This window comes from Nycticebus coucang, chromosome 6 (genome assembly GCF_027406575.1).
Source record: "Nycticebus coucang isolate mNycCou1 chromosome 6, mNycCou1.pri, whole genome shotgun sequence".
NCBI lineage: Eukaryota > Metazoa > Chordata > Mammalia > Primates > Lorisidae > Nycticebus > Nycticebus coucang.
The window spans coordinates 22,276,685-22,299,357 of record NC_069785.1 but is presented as its reverse complement, the minus strand read 5'-3'; the positions used below and the strand labels follow the sequence as shown (position 1 = coordinate 22,299,357).

Below are 22,673 nucleotides of genomic sequence, written 5' to 3'. Positions count from 1 at the left end.
TGATCCTTTTGCCTCACCTTCCCAAGTAGCTGGGACTACAGGTGCCCACCAAAATGCCCGGCTAATTTTTCTATTTTTAGTGGAGATGGGGTCTTGCTCTTGCTCAGGTTGGTGAATGGGGCTTTAGACCCGAGTTAACTCATACTTGGTAATTTGCACAGATACCATCCATTGTTGTTGGTGCTAACCTGGCTTCCCGTCTTCCTTCAATTATTTAATAAATATTTACTGAGCACTTAATACATGCCAGGGGCTAAGTGGTAAGAATATTATAATGATCAAAACGTGGTCTCTGCCTTCGTTAGAGTGGAGCCGAGTGAATGGACATTGAGGCCAGACTGCTACTGGCACAGACCCTCAGACTCTCCCTAGACCTCCCATTCGATCCTGCAATCCCATTACTGGGCATCTACCCAGAAGGAAAAAAATCCTTTTATCATAAGGACACTTGTACTAGACTGTTTATGGCAGCTCAATTTACCATTGCCAAAATGTGGAAACAGCCTAAATGCCCACCAACCCAGGAATGGATTAACAAGCTGTGGTATATGTATACCATGGAATACTATTCTGCCATTAAAAAAAATGGAGACTTTACATCCTTCGTATTAACCTGGATGGAAGTGGAAGACATTATTCTTAGTAAAGCATCACAAAAATGGAGAAGCATGAATCCTATGTACTCAATCTTGATACGAGGACAATTAATGACAATTAAGTTTATGGGGGGGGAAGCAGAAAGAGGGATGGAGGGAGGAGGGTGGGGCCTTAGTGTGTGTCACACTTTATGGGGGCAAGACATGATTGCAAGAGGGACTTTACCTAACAATTGCAATCAGTGTAACTGGCTTATTGTACCCTCAATGAATCCCCAACAATAAAAAAAAAAAAAAAAAAAAAAGAAAAGAAATTAACAGGGGGCTTAAGGGGAGTCACAGCCATGGCTTTATTGGGGCTTCTGTTCCAGCACAAGGGAGGCAGCACCAAGGAAAGTGATTAGGCTGACTCCCTGAGGGGACTTCAGGAAGAGTTTTAAAGAGGTGTGCAGGGAGGGACAGGGTGATGTATAAGCATGGTGCAGGTGGAGATTTTCTTACTCCTGTGTGGTTTTATTCCCTGCTTCTGCACTCGTGGTATGTCTCATTAGCGTGTTAAATCTCCACCCCAGGCATGACTTTTAGCATTAAAATGAGATTTTTATAATAAGGAAAAAGTCAGGGTAAGGTCATTATTGGGGTCTATTCTGGCTTCAGGCAGTTAGATCTGGATTCTTTGTAGCTAGGTGCTGTATCCGCTTGTGTGGGTGTTTTATTTTAGTGGTGGTAAAAACATGACTCACGAGACAGTTTAGCCCTTTTCTTCCATGTGTATGGGCTGAATTCTGGTAGTTAGGAAACTGTTTGTCTCAGCCTTTTGTGAATAGCTGAGTTGGGTTATATTGAATTCTGTGGTCAGAGGTGAGGGGCCGGAGTCCAGTTCCCATTTTTCTCAAAACTGTAACCAGTCTCCAAGAAGCCACAGGAGGACAGAGAAAGGAGCACCTAATTCAGACAGTGAAGGCTTTCCAGAAGTGAGTTTAACCTGTGACCTGAAGGAGAGACAGGATTAGATTGGTGAACAGAGTAGAAAATGTTCTAGACTCAAGAAATGGCGTGATCAGAGACCGGAGGCAAGAAAGAGGGTGGCAGGCTCTGATAGCTGCTGTTAGCCCTGGAGCAAAAAGAGAAGGACCAGGAGGCAGGGTTTGGGATAATAGGTACGTGGAGGTCAGATCATGAAGATTAAAAAAAATAAGCTTCTAAAGCCATATTAAGAGAATTGGACTTTATTTTGAGGATAAAAGAAGTATTTGTTCAGTGAACTGCTATGATTAGATTCATGTTTTAGAAAAATCATTCTGGATACTGTGAATCAAATGGACATTGGAATGTTACATACCCAATAGATTTGAGTTTTTCCTGTTTATATTGAGTACTTTAATGAGTTTATTGTTATTCTTGATGGATAACTTAAAAACAGACCCTGTAAATTTGAATCCAAGTGAACTCTCCCATTTGCAAATAAAATTGACATATATTTGTAGAAAACGTATTGTGCTTTCTAAGCAGTGGCTGTACGATACAAATGGATATCATATACGGATGCATTTTTGTGTGTGTGTGTGTGTGTGTGTAAAGTCCCTGGCTTCTTAATAGCCACTTTAGTGCTAGAAAATAAATATTCTCTAAGTTTATAAGGCACTTACATAAATATGAAGATTAAAGGCCTTCTAATGAGTGTTTCATAATTCACTAGCTTATTAATTTATTAATGTTTCAGTGGCTCTAACATCAACAACGTAAAACAAGTCTGTATTTATTCCCATAAATGATTTATTCTTGTTGATTTTTGTTTGTTCAAAATAAAGATGCTCTTGCTGTGGCACCCTCTCTCTCTGCATGACCTTAGCAGGGAATCCAAATCTACTAGGCTCACCTCTAACTTTAAGTCACAGTCCTTGTTTTTGGTTAGTTCTCCCTGTTACTGTGGCAGTGCAGAGGTGGTAGACTTCAGCAGAGTAACCACAGGATGAATAGTGGGTTGTGTGCTAGTTCCCAGGTGCCACCCTTTCAAGTTAGATCTCTGGAGGGCTCTTAGTTGGGACTCTTGTGGTGACAGGAGACTGCAAAGACTCTCAAGCTGACTAGCTCTTCCCCAAATCTGCTATCCACTCGGGTATGTGCTAATGGAGATCAGAGATGAGGGAGGTTTGTTCACCTTGTAGAAACCTTTCTTTAGATATCTACCTTAGCCTTCTTCAACATCCAGTACTGAACAGTGATTGAATCTTTCTATTTTCTACTGCTGGTGGGTAGGAGCATTAAAAATAATTAATTCAAACCAATTTAAGTTACATGTCTATTTATTCATTCAATAAATCCTTACTGATCATCAACTCTTTGTTGTAGGAGCTAGGGATATAGCAGTGTTTTAGGGCTTATTGTTACCATTGTTGTTATTGTTGTTTTGTGGAGTACATTCATCATGCACTTACTTGAACTTGTATCATTCCTGAAGTTACAGCTCAAGAAATGAAAAGCATAGAGGCCAAAATGGTTACTGGCCACTGTTTTCATAGCTATGAGTTTACATTGAGTAGCATGCATTAAGGTTGTCACAATATGAACTCAATTATTTATGGATTTGGTTAGAAGCAATTTAATACATTTTTTATGTTTTTAGGTCAGTCTTTAATTCTGCTGTAGAGAGAAAAGAATATTTTGTGTGAGTGGTAAAGAAATGGTGCATTTTCAGTCATTTGCTCTGTGGGTTTTTTTTTTATGAATTGAAGTTCTGCCTCTGTTATCATCCTTCCTGAAACTGGATTTCTAATACCATTTTTTTGAATTTCTGGTGTAACTATAAGAGAACATTTAAAAGCTGCTTAGTTTTATTTTTTTGTTCTTCTAGAATACTGGAATTATGGTTAATAGGTGAGGAATTAGGATAAAATTTTTAGTTTTGTCAGAATAAATTCGGCTATGAAAAAATCTGTAGAATGCAGAGGGAAATGATGAAAAAAAATTTTTTTTAAACAGAAAAATAAACCCAAAGTTGGTAAACCAGAATAGTAGATTTCCTTCTAATAAAGGTGATTCATTATTCTCTTGTGAGAAATGAGTTGACTTTCAGAGTCACACGTAAGAGGAAGTTTGAAACTCAAGAAAATGGAAAGTTCTTTTTTCCATGAAAAAAGAATATAAATTTTATTCTTTACTTAAACATGGAGCAGACCATATCTAGTAAACAAATTGGCAAATTCCTTGCTAAAATAAAAAGTCAACAACCAAAAAATCAGAAATATTTTAAGGCAAACCTCAAAATTGTGTAAAAAATGTGTTATACTGAAATTTTCTATATCCAGAGCTTATGATAAGCACTTTATACTTGTTTCATCTAGCATGGAGTATTAAAAGCAGTTCCATTTTATACATGAGATCAAATTAAATTTAAGAGCAGTTAAGAGAATGCTTAAGGTCGGAGGCGGAGCAAGATGGCAGCCGAGTAACAGCTTCCTTGCATCTGGGCACCGTGAGTCGGGGGAGATAGGACTCCAGGCATCTCTGGCTGGTGGGAACTGCCTATCATCACTCCTATGAGGCTACAGGGAGTCAGCAAGAGACTTCTGGACCCCAAGAGGAGGACTAAAACAGTGGAAAACCGGCAAGTGGTCGCGTGTGTTCAATCCGTCTAAACCCGCCCACAACTGTAAGTTCAGTAGCAGCGAGACTGCAAACCAGAAAGGCCTTACCTGTGAACTGTTTTGATGTCCTTGGACTTGGCACTGAGTTGAACTGCCTTGGGGAAGGCCTGAGCGGGAGTGCGGAGAACTTTGGCCGTTGTCTAGGGCCCCAGTCTGAGCCGCTGAGCCAGACGGAGCTAATAGTGTTTGGCGGTGGGTCACACGGCTCCATTGTCAGTGATCTGCCCCGGCAAGCTCCGCCCTCAGGGTCGCAGAGCTAGAAACGGGTGGGAGCTGGTAACCCAGCAACCAAGTAGCCTAAGGGTGGGGTCTGAGCCGCCTTGCAGCCCTAACCCTCAGGGGCAGAGTGAGACCTGTTTTGGCACCCTGGGTAAGTGGATAGCCACTTAAGCAGTGATTCCAGCGAGAAAGCTGGGAAAGCTTCTGCTCAGCAAGTTTACAAGTTCAAAGTGCCTTTTAAGTGGGCTGAAGAGAGATTTAGGGTGTCTACCTGCTGGGGTTTGAGAAATCAGCTGCCTCTAGTCGTATCAGAACTGTGACTAACATCTCATACCCCATAAGACCACGTGTTGCCCAGACAATATTCAATAACATATACAAACTGCTTTGTTTTTGGTTGTGTATTTTTTTTTCTTTTTTTTTGTTTGTTTGTTTGTTTATTTTGACGTTGTTGATGTTCTTTTGTTTTTTAATTTCAATCTTTTCCATACAGATCCCTTTTTCTTTCTCAATTTTTCTAGTTTAATTATAATTTCCCATTGCTGCCTTTTTTAATAACTACAACTTCATTTTTGCTAGTGTTTCTACCGCTATCATTTGGTTTTTCACCCCATTGTATCCCCGTAAAGTTTTCTGTTTGCTTGTTTTGGTTTGATTTATAGCATTTTTGTCTTTCCTCTCTACTTGGTGGAGGTGGGGTACTGTGTCTGATCAGGTTAGCAAAGAGCTGCTGACCTCAAGGGAACCACCCAACTGGGGCACCCCCAGAAGGTGGGGTTTTTTAAAGTTGGGTCAAAGTACCCTACTGTACACCTATATTGCCCTGTCTCCCTCTTTCTGTGCCTCTCTTCTTTTTGTCAATATTCCTTATCCCCACCCCCTCTCCTTTCTCTATCTTTCTTTTTTTTTTCTTTCTTATCACTCGGTCCTCCTTTCTTTCATCCCTTTTTTGCTCTTCAATCTTCTCACCCTTCTGGTCCTGTAACCCTTAGTCCACAGGCACAAGATCTTAAAGAGCAAGAGGAAGTGAAAGGAAAATTAGGGCAAGGAAACAGATAAAAGAAATCACTCATGAGGAAGAATCAGCAGAAAACTCCAGGCAACATGAAGAACCAGTCCAGAACAACCCCGCCAAGGGACCATGAGGTAGCTACTGCAGAGGATTCCACCTATACAGAAATGTTAGGAATGACAGAAAGGGAATTTAGAATACACATGTTGAAAACAATGAAAGAAATGATGGAAACAATGAAGGAAACTGCTAATAAAGTGGAAAATAACCAAAAGGAAATCCAAAAACAGAATCAAATCAGAGATGAACGATATGAAGAATATAAAAAGGATATAGCAGAGCTGAAGGAAATGAAACAGTCAATCAGGGAACTTAAAGATGCAATGGAAAGTATCAGCAACAGGTTAGACCATGCAGAAGAAAGAATTTCAGAGGTAGAAGACAAAGTTTTTGAGATAACTCAGATAGTAAAAGAGGCAGAAAAGAAGAGAGAAAAAGCAGAACGTTCACTATCAGAATTATGGGACTTTATGAAGCGTTCCAACATACGAGTTATAGGAATTCCAGAAGGGGAAGAAGAATGCCCCAGAGGAATGGAAGCCATACTAGAGAATATTATAAAAGAAAATTTCCCAAACATCACCAAAGATTCTGACACACTGCTTTCAGAGGGATATCGGACCCCAGGTCGCCTCAACTCTAACCGAGCTTCTCCAAGACACATTGTGATGAACCTGTCCAAAGTCAAGACAAAAGAAAAGATTCTGCAAGCTGCCAGGAGTAAGCGCCAGTTGACCTACAGGGGCAAATCCATCAGAGTGACCGCAGACTTCTCTAATGAAACTTTCCAAGCAAGAAGACAATGGTCATCTACCTTTAATCTACTTAAACAGAACAATTTTCAGCCCAGAATTCTGTACCCTGCTAAGCTAAGCTTCAAAATTGATGGAGAAATCAAATCATTTATGGATATACAAACATTGAGGAAATTCGCCACAACAAGACCAGCTCTACAGGAAATACTTCAACCTGTTCTGCACACTGACCACCACAATGGATCAGCAGCAAAGTAAGAACTCAGAAATCAAAGGACAGAGCCTAACCTCCACACTGATGCAAAAGATAAAACTAAGCAATGGACTCTCACCAAATAAGACGAATAGAATACTACCACACTTATCAATTATCTCCATAAATGTTAATGGCTTGAATTCCCCACTGAAGAGACATAGATTGGCTGACTGGATTAAAAAACACAAGCCATCCATTTGCTGTCTGCAAGAAACACACCTGGCTTCAAAAGACAAATTAAAGCTCCGAGTCAAGGGATGGAAGACAATTTTTCAGGCAAATGGAATTCAGAAGAAAAGAGGAGTTGCAATCTTATTTTCAGATACATGTGGATTTAAAGCAACTAAAGTCAAAAAAGACAAAGATGGTCACTTTATATTGGTCAAGGGAAAACTACAACAAGAAGACATTTCAATTCTAAATATTTATGCACCCAATTTAAATGCTCCCAGATTCTTGAAGCAGACCTTACTCAGTCTGAGCAATATGATATCTGATAATACCATCATAACAGGGGACTTTAACACACCTCTTACAGAGTTGGACAGATCCTCTAAACAGAAATTAAACAAAGATATAAGAGATTTAAATGAGACCCTAGAACAACTATGCTTGATAGACGCATATAGAACACTCCACCCTAAAGATAAAGAATATACATTCTTCTCATCACCCCATGGAACATTCTCCAAAATTGATCATATCCTGGGACACAAAACAAATATCAACAGAATCAAAAGAATTGAAATTTTACCTTGTATCTTTTCAGACCATAAGGCACTAAAGGTGGAACTCAACTCTAACAGAAATGCTCGACCCCACCCAAAGGCATGGAAATTAAACAATCTTCTGTTGAATAACAGATGGGTGAAGGAAGAAATAAAACAGGAAATCATTAACTTCCTTGAGCATAACAACAATGAAGACACAAGCTACCAAAACCTGTGGGATACTGCAAAAGCAGTTTTGAGAGGAAAATTCATCGCTTTAGATGCCTACATTCGAAAAACAGAAAGAGAGCACATCAACAGTCTCACAAGAGATCTTATGGAATTGGAAAAAGAAGAACAATCTAAGCCTAAACTCAGTAGAAGAAAAGAAATATCCAAAATCAAATCAGAGATCAATGAAATTGAAAACAAAAGAATCATTCAGAAAATTAATGAAACAAGGAGTTGGTTTTTTGAAAAAATAAATAAAATAGATAAACCATTGGCCAGACTTACTAGAAATAGAAAAGTAAAATCTCTAGTAACCTCAATCAGAAATGATAAAGGGGAAATAACAACTGATCCCACAGAGATACAAGAGATCATCTCTGAATACTACCAGAAACTCTATGCCCAGAAATTTGACAATGTGAAGGAAATGGATCAATATTTGGAATCACATCCTCTCCCTAGACTTAGCCAGGAAGAAATAGAGCTCCTGAACAGACCAATTTCAAGCACTGAGATCGAAGAAACAATAAAAAAGCTTCCAACTAAAAAATGCCCTGGTCCAGATGGCTTCACTCCAGAATTCTATCAAACCTTCAAGGAAGAGCTTATTCCTGTACTGCAGAAATTATTCCAAAAAATTGAGGAAGAAGGAATCTTCCCTAACACATTCTATGAAGCAAACATCACCCTGATACCAAAACCAGGAAAAGACCCAAACAAAAAGGAGAATTTCAGACCAATCTCACTCATGAATATAGATGGAAAAATTCTCAACAAAATCCTAGCCAATAGATTACAGCTTATCATCAAAAAAGTCATTCATCATGATCAAGTAGGCTTCATCCCAGGGATGCAAGGCTGGTTTAACATACGCAAGTCTATAAACGTTATCCACCATATTAACAGAGGCAAAAATAAAGATCACATGATCCTCTCAATAGATGCAGAAAAAGCATTTGATAAAATCCAGCATCCTTTTCTAATTAGAACACTGAAGAGTATAGGCATAGGTGGCACATTTCTAAAACTGATTGAAGCTATCTATGACAAACCCACAGCCAATATTTTACTGAATGGAGTTAAACTGAAAGCTTTTCCTCTTAGAACTGGAACCAGACAAGGTTGTCCTCTGTCACCTTTACTATTCAACATAGTGCTGGAAGTTCTAGCCAATACAATTAGGCAAGACAAGGAAATAAAGGGAATCCAAATGGGAGCAGAGGAGGTCAAACTCTCCCTCTTTGCTGACGACATGATCTTATACTTAGAGAACCCTAAAGACTCAACCACAAGACTCCTAGAAGTCATCAAAAAATACAGTAATGTTTCAGGATATAAAATCAATGTCCACAAGTCAGTAGCCTTTGTATACACCAATAACAGTCAAGATGAGAAGCTAATTAAGGACACAACTCCCTTCACCATAGTTTCAAAGAAAATGAAATACCTAGGAATATACCTAACGAAGGAGGTGAAGGACCTCTATAAAGAAAACTATGAAATCCTCAGAAAGGAAATAGCAGAGGATATTAACAAATGGAAGAACATACCATGCTCATGGATGGGAAAAATCAACATTGTTAAAATGTCTATACTTCCCAAAGCAATCTACCTATTCAATGCCATTCCTATCAAAGTACCTACATCGTACTTTCAAGATTTGGAAAAAATGATTTTGCGTTTTGTATGGAACCAGAAAAAACCCCGTATAGCTAAGGCAGTTCTTTCTAACAAAAATAAAGCTGGGGGCATCAGCATACCAGATTTTAGTCTGTACTACAAAGCCATAGTGGTCAAGACAGCATGGTACTGGCACAAAAACAGAGACATAGACACTTGGAATCAAATTGAACACCAAGAAATGAAACTAACATCTTACAACCACCTAATCTTCGATAAACCAAACAAGAACTTACCTTGGGGGAAAAACTCCCTATTCAATAAATGGTGTTGGGAGAACTGGATGTCTACATGTAAAAGACTGAAACTGGACCCACACCTTTCCCCACTCACAAAAATTGATTCAAGATGGATAAAGGACTTAAATTTAAGGCATGAAACAATAAAAATCCTCAAAGAAAGCATAGGCAAAACACTGGAAGATATTGGCCTGGGGGAAGACTTCATGAAGAGGACTGCCATGGCAATTGCAACAACAACAAAAATAAACAAATGGGACTTCATTAAACTGAAAAGCTTTTGTACAGCTAAGGAGACAATAACCAAAGCAAAGAGACAACCCACACAATGGGAAAGGATATTTGCGTATTTTCAATCAGACAAAAGCTTGATAACCAGGATCTATAGAGAATTCAAATTAATCCACATGAAAAAAGCCAACAATCCCTTATATCAATGGGCAAGAGACATGAATAGAACTTTCTCTAAAGACGACAGACGAATGGCTAACAAACACATGAAAAAATGTTCATCATCTCTATATATTAGAGAAATGCAAATCAAAACATCCCTGAGATATCATCTAACCCCAGTGAGAATGGCCCATATCACAAAATCTCAAAACTGCAGATGCTGGCGTGGATGTGGAGAGAAGGGAACACTTTTACACTGCTGGTGGGACTGCAAACTAGTACAACCTTTCTGGAAGGAAGTATGGAGAAACCTCAAAGCACTCAACCTAGACCTCCCATTCGATCCCGCAATCCCATTACTGGGCATCTACCCAGAAGGAAAGAAATCCTTTTATCATAAGGACACTTGTACTAGACTGTTTATTGCAGCTCAATTTACAATCGCCAAAATGTGGCAACAGCCTAAATGCCCACCAACCCAGGAATGGATTAACAAGCTGTGGTATATGTATACCATGGAATACTATTCAGCCATTAAAAAAAATGGAGACTTTACATCCTTCGTATTAACCTGGATGGAAGTGGAAGACATTATTCTTAGTAAAGCATCACATGAATGGAGAAGCATGAATCCTATGTACTCAATTTTGATATGAGGACAATTAATGACAATTAAGGTCATGGGGGGGAAGCAGAAAGAGGGATGGAGGGAGGGGGTGGGGCCTCAGTGTGTGTCACACTTTATGGGGGCAAGACATGATTGCAAGAGGGACTTTACCTAACAATTGTAATCAGTGTAACTGGCTTATTGTACCCTCAATGAATCCCCAACAATAAAAAAAAAAAAAAGAAGGGCAAGAGAATGCTTAAGGTCATAAAACTAGAAATAATTAAAAAAAAAAACCCAGTTTTTTTTGACTTGTTACAATAATAATTATTCTTTCTTTCCTCCTTTTCTTTCTACCTTCCCTAAATATTTATTGAGTTTCTACTATGTCTGAGATGCTATACATTCCAAGATGAGAAACACACATTTGGAATCACCCTCATAATTTTGTTTGATCCTGACACAGTTCTGGGAGGTGGGCAGGGCACGTGCTGTTATCCTCAGTTTATAGGTGTTAATACTGTGTCCGTCTTACAGAGGAGAGAACTGAGGTCAAGCAAGGTAATGTCACATAGGTAGTGATAACTCTTAATAATATTAACATAACAGCTAACTTTGACTGAGAGCTTACCCTGTGCTGGATGGTGCGCTGAGCACTTTAGCTGCAGGATGACCTTCTCTGTGGGGATGCGCGGGTCCTTCCAGAGTGCTCACCTCACAGTGCTGGTGGATTCTTCCACTAGCACTTACCACGGACTGATTTATAGCATGACAAAATACAGGGATGTGCTATATTTTGAACTACATGAGGGTTGGCTCCAGATTATATTCGTCTCTGTCTCCCATCTCATCTAGTTCATACGGCTGTGTGTAAAAGTCTGCTGAGTTAATTGGATTACGTCATTTAGATAATAACCCTTTTGGACATAGAAACAGGAGAGCCATTTTAGGTTGGTGGACTGGAAATTAATCATAGAGGTTAATTATCTAATTTATAATTTCAGCTTATAGAAAAAGGAAGTTCTTAAGAATTGTTAATATAGCATAAATGAACATACTGAAAAATCTCCCTGGGTTTTTCCCCTTGCCCATCAGAAACCGACTTTTGCTTTGCTTCATATTCCCAGTCACTGCTGCTCCTCTCAACTGTAGAATCCCAACAGGGTAGTGCTGAAAGGAATCTGAAAAGGGTCTAGTCTGAATGGTCTGAAATGCTCTGGCATTCTGGTAAGAGGTCTGTCAATTTATATGTTAGACATTAAATCATAACAAACACCATGTACTAAAATTAGGGAGCAGGAGAAGGAAAGAGGGGCATATAACTTTTTTACTGTTCCCATAATTAAAACAGTGAAAGTCTATTTCTGACTTTCTTCTTAAAACTGACCACTAAGTAGCAATGGACACTGATATGCCCTTAGGGCATGTTAATAGGGCGATCTTTAAATCTCTAAATTGTGAGTACTAAATCTCATGTTCAGTTAATGGCAAAATATAGTGTTAAAAAAAGAAAGATCAGAGAAGGCATTTGAAACTAGGCTTCAGTTAATTTAATTATAATTTAATTTAATTAAAGAACAAAGCAACATGTCTTGCTTCAGATTAGAAAAAAGGGGGTAGGGGTTCCCTTGATGCCTGAGACAAGACTGATTCTAGCAATGGAGTGAATAAATTGCCACCTCCGTAAAATGTAGCCTTCATCTGACAAGCTGCTTCAGAACGATTAAATGGAGGTGTACTTGAGTGGAGACGTCACTAGGCAGCTCTGACACAGCTACCTGCACTATGTAAGTAAATGTGGTATTTCTGAAATAAAGAGGGCAGTAAGGCTAACACGTGCTCATCCCATGCTCTATACCCTCCTGAAACTTTATTACTTACACTCGTTAGAAAACTGTCTGGGAAGGAATGGGGCTAAAAATATTAGTACTACTGAGCAATATTTTAAGAGATGAGAATCCTTATTCATCTGCTCTGAGAAACTTCAGAGAACTTTCTTTTTTTTAAATTGCCTCTGCATGGTGAAAGGCTAAGTGCTGTTTTTGTTTGCTTGTTACTTTTTGTCCTTTTCAGGTAGGGATTTTTTTTTTTCATATTAAAAAATGCAGTGTAAGCAGGATGCAGTGGCTTACACCTGTAATTCTAACACTTTGGGATGCTGAGGTAGGAGGATTGTTTATGGCCCAGAGTTTGAGACCAGCTTGAACAACATAGCAAGACTCCATCTCTACAAAAAAATAGAAAAATTAGTGGGGTATAGAGACACATGCTTGTAGTCCCAGCTACTTGGGAGGCTGGGACAGGAGGATCACTTGACCTCAGCAGTTTGAGGTTGCAGTGAGCTAGGATGACGCCACTGCATTCCAGCCTGCGTGACAGAATGAGACTCTCTCAAATAAACAAGTAAATAAAGCAAAAATGAAACACGAATAAAAAATAGTTACTCCTAAGTGACAATCACTCAAATCTCAGTAGTTGAGATAGTCTGGCTGGGATCAGGATGCGAGGATTAAGCATTTTCGAGTATGGTATTTTCATTTCCAAACTAGGGACTGGCTAGAGATTTCTGAAGATTCAAGATAAGGCCACCAAATGAGATGGTCATTTAACAATATATTCATCTGACATCATTTATTGTGTGCCTTTTATGCTTGAGCAAGATAGTATTCCTGGACTTAAGGTGCTGTGACCACCAAAATGGGGACCAAATGTATTTGCAAGGCCGTGGTGCTCCTTGCTCATCCAAAGGCAAGAGGGGGTCTAATTTTTATATGAATTCTCAGATTTCTTTTTTTCTGTACTTATTATAGAAACTTTTTTTTAGTGTCTCTTGAACCTCCTACAAGTATTTCAGTACAGTAACTATGATAAACGTAGTAGAAAATTATGTTGTAAATTTTAACTTGTTATTAATTTAAATGGGTCTTAATGGGATGTCTTTGGAATTTAATCATCATTTTATAATCCTACTTCTGTAAAATAGTAAGTTCTGAGTAATGAACAATCAAATTAAAATATTTTTTAAAAATACAACCTGCTTTTCAATTGAGAATCTCACTATTACTCTTAAAAAGTGCATAAAGCATGACTTTCGTTTGACGCACTCCTTGGTGATTTTGGCTTCTGAGTGTTATTTAAAGAAGCTAGCCTGGAGCTGAAGCACAAAAGTCACACAATTTCATTTAGGTAACCTTTGTTGAGATTGGCAGCTAATATTGATTCTCACTTTGTACAGTATAATTTAGCATTAGCACTAACTCACAACTTGGTGAAACTCAATATTCATTATTACTAAAAATAATAATATATTAAGAGTGAAAATTTGCTGAGCAGTTATCCATGTAGCAGACTTGTGTGTTATCTCCGGTAAGCCTCTCAACACTCCCATGGCATGGCTGAACAGCGGAAGGAAATGAATCTTAGTGACCTCAAGCTGCTAGCTAAAGTCACATAGCTAATTAGTACTAGAGCCAGAATTTCACTCTGAAGCTTGGGGGTTTAATTACTGGAGTCAACTAAAACTACATAATCAGAGGTAGAAATTACATGAAGTAGTATAGAGAGACACTGGTTTTTTGAATGTATGTACCTTTGAGTGCTATTTCTACGCAGGTCACCCTGTTAAGGGCTACAGGTACCCTCTTAAGTCAACTAGATCTTAGGATAACCTGGTTGTAAGGAACATAGGGTCCAGCAGCCACAAGCGATTGATCTGGATTCAGTTGTCTCACCCATTTCCTCCTCCAGGAGGAAGGAGATCTTGGGTTATAATGACCATTCACTTTTCAATTTCCTTCCTTCATTTCCTAAGGGGCTAAATTAGACCAGGCTATTCTTCAGCCTAGTAGGCATAATAGGATTCCAGGGGCTCTTCTACCCCCAATAAAGCATTGATCAAAAATCTCTCCATTTGTTACGTGATATGAGAAACTGCATTAGTAATAAGATAAAAGCCTTCATCACATACTTAAAGATTAAAAAATTTAAAATACTTACAGTGCTAAATTTGAGCATGGGGGAATTTCAAATCAGCCTTCCTGGAATTATAAATAGTAACAGAGGTGGGCACCTAGTATCTAAGATATACCAGTTGGGGTGGGCAGAGAAATGCATGCAGAGGAAGGAGATGGCGCAGAAGACGGTGAAGTTCTGACACTATTAATTTTCTCCTGGGTTACCTCTGTTCACCTTCAAAAGGGTGGAGCCAAATAGAAACTGGCCCTACCCTTGCAAATTCAGTAGTTCACCTGCCTGTGATATGTGAATATATATTTAGCATGACTGGCTCAGTATAATTAATACTTAACTTATTGAGCATCCACTATTAGCTAGCCACTGTGTAGCTGGAGTGATAGCAAACAGCAAAACAAGTGTTCATGGAGATTTTACTTCTACATTATTTTGTTCCCAGGAGTTGTATGACCTAAGACTTCAGTCATGAAATGCTTATTAAATGAACAACGTACTATTTTTGAATAGAAAATTAAGGCAAAATGTATATTTTTGCCTTGATCTTGAGCATTTCTATTGAGGTTCTGTACTCTAGATTAAAGAAAAATCTTTTAAGTATTTGAACAAGATACTATATTAAGCAATGTGGAAATTGATTTAATATGCCTTTCTGTTTATCAGACCAGAAGCAATCAAGACTGATGCATTTCTGACATAGCCTCCTGTACTGAGATTTCACTTGAACAGCAGTTGAGGATAACTGATGTTACATTTACTGAAACTTGTTGCCATTGTCTGTTTCAGGGCCGGCTTGATTCTCTCACAGAAGTGGATGACTCAGGACAGTTAACTATCAAGTGTTCTCAGAATTACTTGTCTTTGGATTGTGGCATCACTGCATTCGAACTGTCTGACTACAGTCCAAGTGAGGATTTGCTCAGTGGCCTGGGTGACATGACCTCTAGCCAAGTCAAAACCAAACCCTTTGACTCTTGGAGCTACAGCGAGATGGAAAAGGAGTTTCCCGAGCTTATCCGAAGTGTTGGGTTACTTACAGTGGCTGCTGACCCCATCCCTTCCAGCTGCAGTGAAGCAGTTAGTGAAGAGGCATCTCAAGTATCTCTTTCAGCAGATGACAAAGATAGATATAAGGACAGTGGTGCTTCTGCAGTGGAAGAGCAACCAGGCATGGCACTGGAGATGTCATCTTCAGGGGAAGCTCTAGCAGATACTGTTCAGCCCTCTTCTGAGACTGGGAAGCAAGACTCCAGTTCCTCTTCCCATCTTGGTGCAAAGAACCAACAGCCTCTTCCTTGTGAAAACGCAACCCCCAAGCGATCCATCAGAGATTGCTTTAATTATAACGAGGACTCTCCTACACAACCCACGTTGCCAAAGAGAGGGCTTTTTCTTAAAGAGGAAACTTTTAAGAATGATGTGAAAGGTAGTGATGGAGGGGAAAAGGTGGTTGATCTGAAGCCTGAGATGAGCAGAAGCACCCCTTCCCTGGTGGATCCTCCTGACAGGTCCAAGCTCTGCCTGGTATTACAGTCTTCCTACACCAACGGCTCCTCTGCTGCCAGCCAGTCATATGAGTGTTTGCACAAGGTAGGCGATGGGAACCTTGAAAATACAGTCAGAATTCACATTAAAGAAATCTCTTCCAGCCTGGGAAGGCTTAATGACTGCCACAAAGAGAAAATGCGACTTAAAAAGCCACAGAAAACCTCAGAGGAGGTGCCTCTATGCAGAACACCCAAACATGGAACTGGCTCCGGCAAGCAAGCTGAAAACACGAGGAATTCAGGACTGCCAAATGGAACGCCTTCTTGCACTTCCAAGGCCATAGAAGGGTCAGAGGCAAATTCTCCTTCTTCATCTTCACTCGAGCCTTGCAATCAGAGAAGTTGGAAAGCCAAATTGCTAGCACAGTCAGAAACGTCGAGTTCACCACCTTGTACTCAGAGCAGCGAATCTTCTACTGGCTCAGACAACATCATGTCTCCAGTACCCCTTCTTTCAAAACCCAAAAGCAAAAAAGGTCGCTCTTCCTCCCCAAGTCATGTCACCAGGAATGGTCAGGTTGTGGAGGCCTGGTATGGCTCCGATGAGTACTTAGCTCTACCCTCTCACCTTAAGCAGACAGAAGTGTTAGCTCTGAAGTTGGAAAACCTTACAAAGCTTCTGCCTCAGAAACCCAGAGGAGAAACTATTCAGAATATTGATGACTGGGAACTGTCTGAAATGAATTCAGATTCTGAGATTTATCCAACATATCATGTCAAGAAAAAACATACAAGATTAGGCAGGGTGTCTCCAAGCTCATCCAGTGACATAGCCTCTTCGCTTGGGGAGAGCATTGAGTCTGGACCCCTGAGTGACATTCTTTCTGATGAGGAATCATGTATGCCTCCCTCCGGCATGAAAAAATACACTGATGAAAAATCAGAAAGAGCTTCATCTTCTGAGAAAAATGATAGCCATTCCACTACTAAATCAGCTTTAATTCAGAAATTGATGCAAGATATTCAACACCAGGAGAACTATGAAGCCATTTGGGAAAAAATAGAGGTAAGGTGATCTTAACCTGAATGGTGTTTTTCACATGGATTTTTGGAAGTAATACTGGTAGAAGGTCACCTCCTCCCCATCTATTATAAAATGTGTTGCTATTTTTTGTAAGCCTAACTGATTCCCCAAAGAAAGAAAAGAAAAAGCACAATGACCACGGCATATGACAGAGGATGCATCAGCAGGAACTGGCCTTGTCAATGCATTAGCTTATGTGCCCCTGGTTGGTACAGAATTCTCTGCTGATATTGCTTAAACCTAACATGGCTGGAACCCACTGGATATAATACAATGTAAAATAGAGCAATAGCTGTCTGCTCACCAGCACCTCAGGATCACATGAAAGGACTATTCCAGCACTTTTTGATTGTTCTAACCTCAGAATATTGTCCACATCTCCAGGTTACCACCTTGTAGGAATAGAGCAGACATTTCTAATTTATCAGGAATCCTTGTTTTTCTTCTCTCTTCCCCCTCTTTGAGAATTCTGGCTAATAACCATACCCCCTGTACCATATACCACCCATGGGCTTCTGGGATGAGGAGTGACAGTTTGGGGAAATCTGTACTTTTTGAACAAATTATTAGATGTAATTAAATATTTGAGGCCAAAACCCAAAATTCTCAGGGCTGAGCTTTGTAATATAGTATTTTGATCCTTTAAGAGGCATCTTGGCTAAAAAGATTCACTACAATTATTGTGGTGATGGCCCTTTCCTCAGAAGACCCTTGGAAATAGACCCCGTTAACTTGATAGTTATTATTTTTTTTTGTTTGATGACATATAAATGACTGTGCCTTACATAATTTATATGGCACTTACAGTGTGCAGAGCTCTTCAATATATATTTTTTTCTTTTTATTGTTTGGGATTCACTGAGAGTACAAAGAATTAGTTACACTGATTGCATTTGTTAGATAAAGTCCCTCTTATAATTGTGTTCTGCCCCCAAGAGGTAAGACATTCACTGTAGCTTCCCATCCTCTTCCCTCCCCTCTCTCCACTTGCTCATTCCCCTACGCCTCCCTTGTTTTAGCTCATCTAATGCCTTCATATTAGAATTGAGTACATTGGATTCTTGCTTCTCCATTCTTGTGACGCTTTACTAAGAAGAATATGTTCCACCTCCATCCAGGTTAATACAAAAGATGTAAAGTCTCTATCAATATGTATATTTTTACTTGATCTTCATAGACATTCAATGAAGAAGGCAGGTCACACCAGCTTAGTCTCCCTTTACAGAGATGGAAACAGAGGTTCAGTGACCGTAAGTGGTTTTTCCCAAGATAAAATAAATATATAGATAAACAAATAGAAAGAAAGATCATTTTGCTTAGAAAGCTGAGACACAGACCCATGTATTCTGACTCTTAGTCCAGTTTCCTTTTATAGCATCACGTTGCCTCTTTGAACAGGGTCATACTAGCTTCCTCTTTGGGAGACTATGAGCCAGCCGTATTGGATGGAGACCACTGAGGATATTCTCCCCGAATCTCCCAGGGTAGTCACTGTTGAAACCCTGCTCTGGGAGCAGCATCACACTTGACACCAGATAAAGTAGAGTGCATACGGACAGAATAACCAGGAAGAAGATTCACATTTATAAAACAAAGAGGGAAAAGTTAGCAGAAATATTTAATAATAATAACAACATATTAGTAAACATTAACATATTTCAACTATTTATGTGTCCAATCCTCACAATAACCCTAATGTCAACCCCTTTTATGGATGAGGAGACTGAGCCGAGAGAGACCAGGCAGTCTGCTCCCGAGCACACTGTTAACTGGACACTCTCATGCCGCTCCATAAGGAAGCCATTGGTAAGTGCGGCAGGAAGCACCGTAGTATTGCGGAGAAGACATACGATCAGTGGAGTGAGGGTTTGCCTGGGAAGTGCTTGCAAATTGTAAACTTTGAGTTGGGCTTTGAAGGATGTGTAGGATTTAGATAGGTAGAAGGAAAGTGGGCATTTTAGTCAAGAGGCACATAGAGGTGGGAATGAGAATGAGTGTGGATATGGGGGTATAAAGAGAGCTGTCCTGGTGGAAAGATCCGTGATCAGAGATCCGTGAAAGTTCACAGAACCCCTGTGAAGCTCTGAGGACCACACCCAGGCAATTAGGATCTGTCCACCAGGCATCCACCGCAACTTCTCTGAAAGGGACTGAGTGTAGATACAGCCCACAACTAACCTTGAGTTCTTGTTTTGTATTAGGCTGTATGCTAACTATTTTATCTGCCTTGTTCTCCTTACATCCTAGGAGGTAGGAATTTTTTAGATGAAGAAGCTAAGGCGGAATGTGATTAGGAAATTTTGTACTAGTAAGTACAAAGCCAGGATTTGAACCCAGCGTCAAATGGGGTTAAAACAGCATGGGTCCCATCAACAGTGTTTCTGGAATGCTTATTTGACAACAATAGGAAAGACAGTCCTGGTAGCTGTGGTGGTGACTGGGAGAGGTTGTCTGTGGCAGCCAGCCTGAGAGACTCTTGTCATGTGGACCAGGCAAGGGGATGGAGGAGTGTGTTGGGAAAATGAACCAGAAAACTGGCTGCAGGCCTTGTGAGTCGTTGAAGCCTGGTATGCCCATAGCTCGTCATGTCCCATTCTGCACATGATGACTGTGATATCAACTTCCAAGGGTAGCAGGCTTTGATTCTCTAATTCTACAAAAATGAAGCCCAGTTTTCAGCATCTAGAGACTGATGTATTTTTTTTTTTTTTTTTGGTAGAGACAGAGTTTCACTTTATCGCCCTCGGTAGAGTGCCGTGGCATCACGTAGCTCACAGCAACCTCCAACTCCTGGGCCTAGGCGATTCTCCTGCCTCAGCCTCCCGAGTAGCTGGGACTACAAGCGCCCGCCACAATGCCCGGCTATTTTTTTGTTGCAGTTTGGCCGGGGCCGGGTTTGAACCCGCCACCCTCGGTATATGGGGCCGGTGCCCTGCTCACTGAGCCACAGGCGCCGCCCGAGACTGATGTATTTTTAATAGAAGGAAATAGGAAGGAGATGAGTATCTGGTTGGAAGTAGAGATAGGGCAGGTAATTTTTTTAAAACTATACATTGATATCAAATACATGATGAAACTTTAAAAAAGTATTTTATAGACAGTTGGAAATCCTGTACTGGAGTTGGGTTATGAGGCAAAGGCTAAAAAAGGTGAAGTCCCTCCCTCAGGTCACCCTCCGTTCCCTAATTCAGCTGAAGGCAGCTGCCAGTACCCAGCCAGTTGACCCTGGGTATCACTCCAAAGATTTAGTCACTCCTCTGAGTGACCCAGAGAACCTGTTCACCTGCAAAATGCAGTAAGAGAAGCTTTACTTATTGTCTTCCTTATCCCAGGCATCTGTTTTGCACTTTACCTACAATAATTCTCTCTAGGACTCTTATAACAGGTAGGCTTTTTAAATTCTAAATTAAATCCTTTTCTCCCCCCTGCAGGGCTTCTACTCTGGTCCTAGCCACCATCCCCTTTTGCCTGGATTACCAGTAGCCTCCTCAGTGGTCTCTCTGCTTTTCTGCTTCTACCACTACAGTCTGTTCCCAACACAGGATCCAAAGTAATATTTTTAAAACATAAACCAGTTTATGTGACCCCTTTGTTCAAAACCCTGCTATCTGCAACAGAGGGTTGCCATTGCATCCAGAAGTCCTCCCTGGACTGTCCCCTGATTTCCTCTCTGATGTTATTTCCGACCTCTTTTCCTGGGCTCATTTCACTCCATTCCCAGTGACCTCTTGGCTGTTCCTAGGACACACGGGGCATGCTCCTGCCTTCAGAACCTTTGTTGATTTCCTCTGCCTACATCCTCTTAGCAGATGCCTTATTTCTAATTTTTTCACCTCTTATGGGTCTCGGTTCAAATATTAACCTTCTAAGAGAAGCCTACCCTGACCATCTTTTAAAAAGTATAACCTGACCTCTTTTTCTTTATTTTCTACAACATTTGTAATTTTATATAATTCTCTTATGTGGTATGTTTATTATTTTTGGTTTGTCTCCCTCTACTATAAGTGGGAAGTCTATGAGGGCAAAAATATTTATCTGTTTATTTTACTCATAAACCTCATGTACTTAAAACAGTATTTGGTTCAACTAAAGACTGTTGAATGAATGAACCCCCATTTTAGAGCAGAGGAAACCAAGTTCAGACAGATGAAATCACTTTTCCTAAGCAGCACAGCTAATAAGGAACAGAGCCACACTTCAAGCTTCCATCTGTTTTACTCTTCCCACTGGATAAAGACTTTAGAATACCCTGTTTCCCCAAAAATAAGACATCCTCCAAAAATAAGACCCACTCACAGCAAAGATAAGACGTCCCCTGAAAATAAGACCTAGCGCATCTTTGGGAGCACACCTTAATATAAGACACTGTCTTATTTTCAGGGAAACAGGGTAGATGAATTCCTTAAAAAAAAGAGGACAGATAGAGGCAAAAATACAGAGATTCAAGTCATGGCCCAGTTATGAGGAGGGAACAAGGAAGAGGCCCAACTGCGAGGACCAGAAGGGACAGAAAGGATTCTTGGGTGTTGAATAAATGGAGAAAGAAAGAGACATTTCCTAAGATGGGCATCATACTTTGTTCTTTGAGAAAGGTAGATCAAGCTGAATGAGGACTAGGGGGGCGGGAACCCAACAAACAACAATCTTAGATTTGTTTGAAGGAGTCAGTCAGGACCTCGGAGGAAAATTGACTTAATGAAGGAATGGAGGTGGAAGGTGGATTATAGAAGATTAAGACTTGAGGAAGGATCATTCCTAATAGCTCTGGGACTGCGCTGTGAAAGTGAGGAGACAAAGGAGGCTAGCTAAAAGTAAAGTCAAATCAAAGTTTCTTAAAAAAAAAAATTAAAGCTTATTTGAAGGCAGAAGTGGCAAGAGAGCTTCGAGCAGCTGGAACGAGAGTGTAAATATGGCACCTTCTGAGGAAGATGTGAGAAGAACCCCTTGGGGAGAATTGTGGCCTAATAGGAAAAGTGATAAAATATTGACGAATACATCTGATTCTGATTCCATCTCTACCCAGTTGAGAGTGGTACATTTATTCCTCTTGTTGAGGCTGCTAAAAGCTACTAAGTAAACTCTGTGGTTTCCCATGGTGTGGTCCATTTCTCAATCTCTCTGTGAGGTTTGAGGGGATTTTGCTCAACACAGGGTGGTTTACCCTGATCTTTTATGTGGATAAATTAATTGAGCATCTTAGGCCTGAGTGCTTACTACCTGTAGGATCTTCTTAAGGCCTAAAATTGAACATGAAATAGTGAATCGAGTCATTGAACCAGACTCATGTGTTCTGATACATTCCAGAAATAGAATAAAATCAATGAGGAGGAAGGAGGAGAGAGCATATCTGGAAGAGACGGAATCAAACAGAATGGTGCAAAATTAACTTAGCATGATCTTTGGACATATGTGGTATAAATAGTAGGGGCTAGCAAACTATATGCTATGGGCCAAATCTGGGCTGACCCAATGTTTTATTGTAACATAGCCATGCTCACTGTCCACAGCTGCTGTGTGTTACAGTGACACAGTTGAGTAGTTCCACAGAATCTGTACAACCTACAAAGACTTAAGAGGTTTACTGTCTTGCCTGTTACAGAACAAAGTTGCTGACCCCTGCACTTGATTAAGGACAAAGGAAGGAAAGTAATTTCTGATCAGTATCTATTGTGTACCTGGTTCTGAAGTAGATTCTTTCATTTAATTTCTATAACAACCCCGTGGAAGA

General features: G+C 40.1%; 1 protein-coding gene across 4 annotated transcripts in view; it reads left to right on the top strand.

Annotated features, from left to right (window-relative positions):
• Nucleotides 1–22,673, top strand: part of AKAP6 (A-kinase anchoring protein 6) — a 603,334-nt gene that overhangs the window by 280,125 nt on the left and 300,536 nt on the right. For all 4 annotated transcript variants that reach the window (XM_053594741.1, XM_053594742.1, XM_053594740.1 and 1 more), the window contains one exon: nt 15,161–16,927. In XM_053594741.1, the coding sequence (XP_053450716.1) occupies nt 15,161–16,927 (1,767 nt within the window). The remainder of the gene's footprint in view (nt 1–15,160; nt 16,928–22,673) is intronic.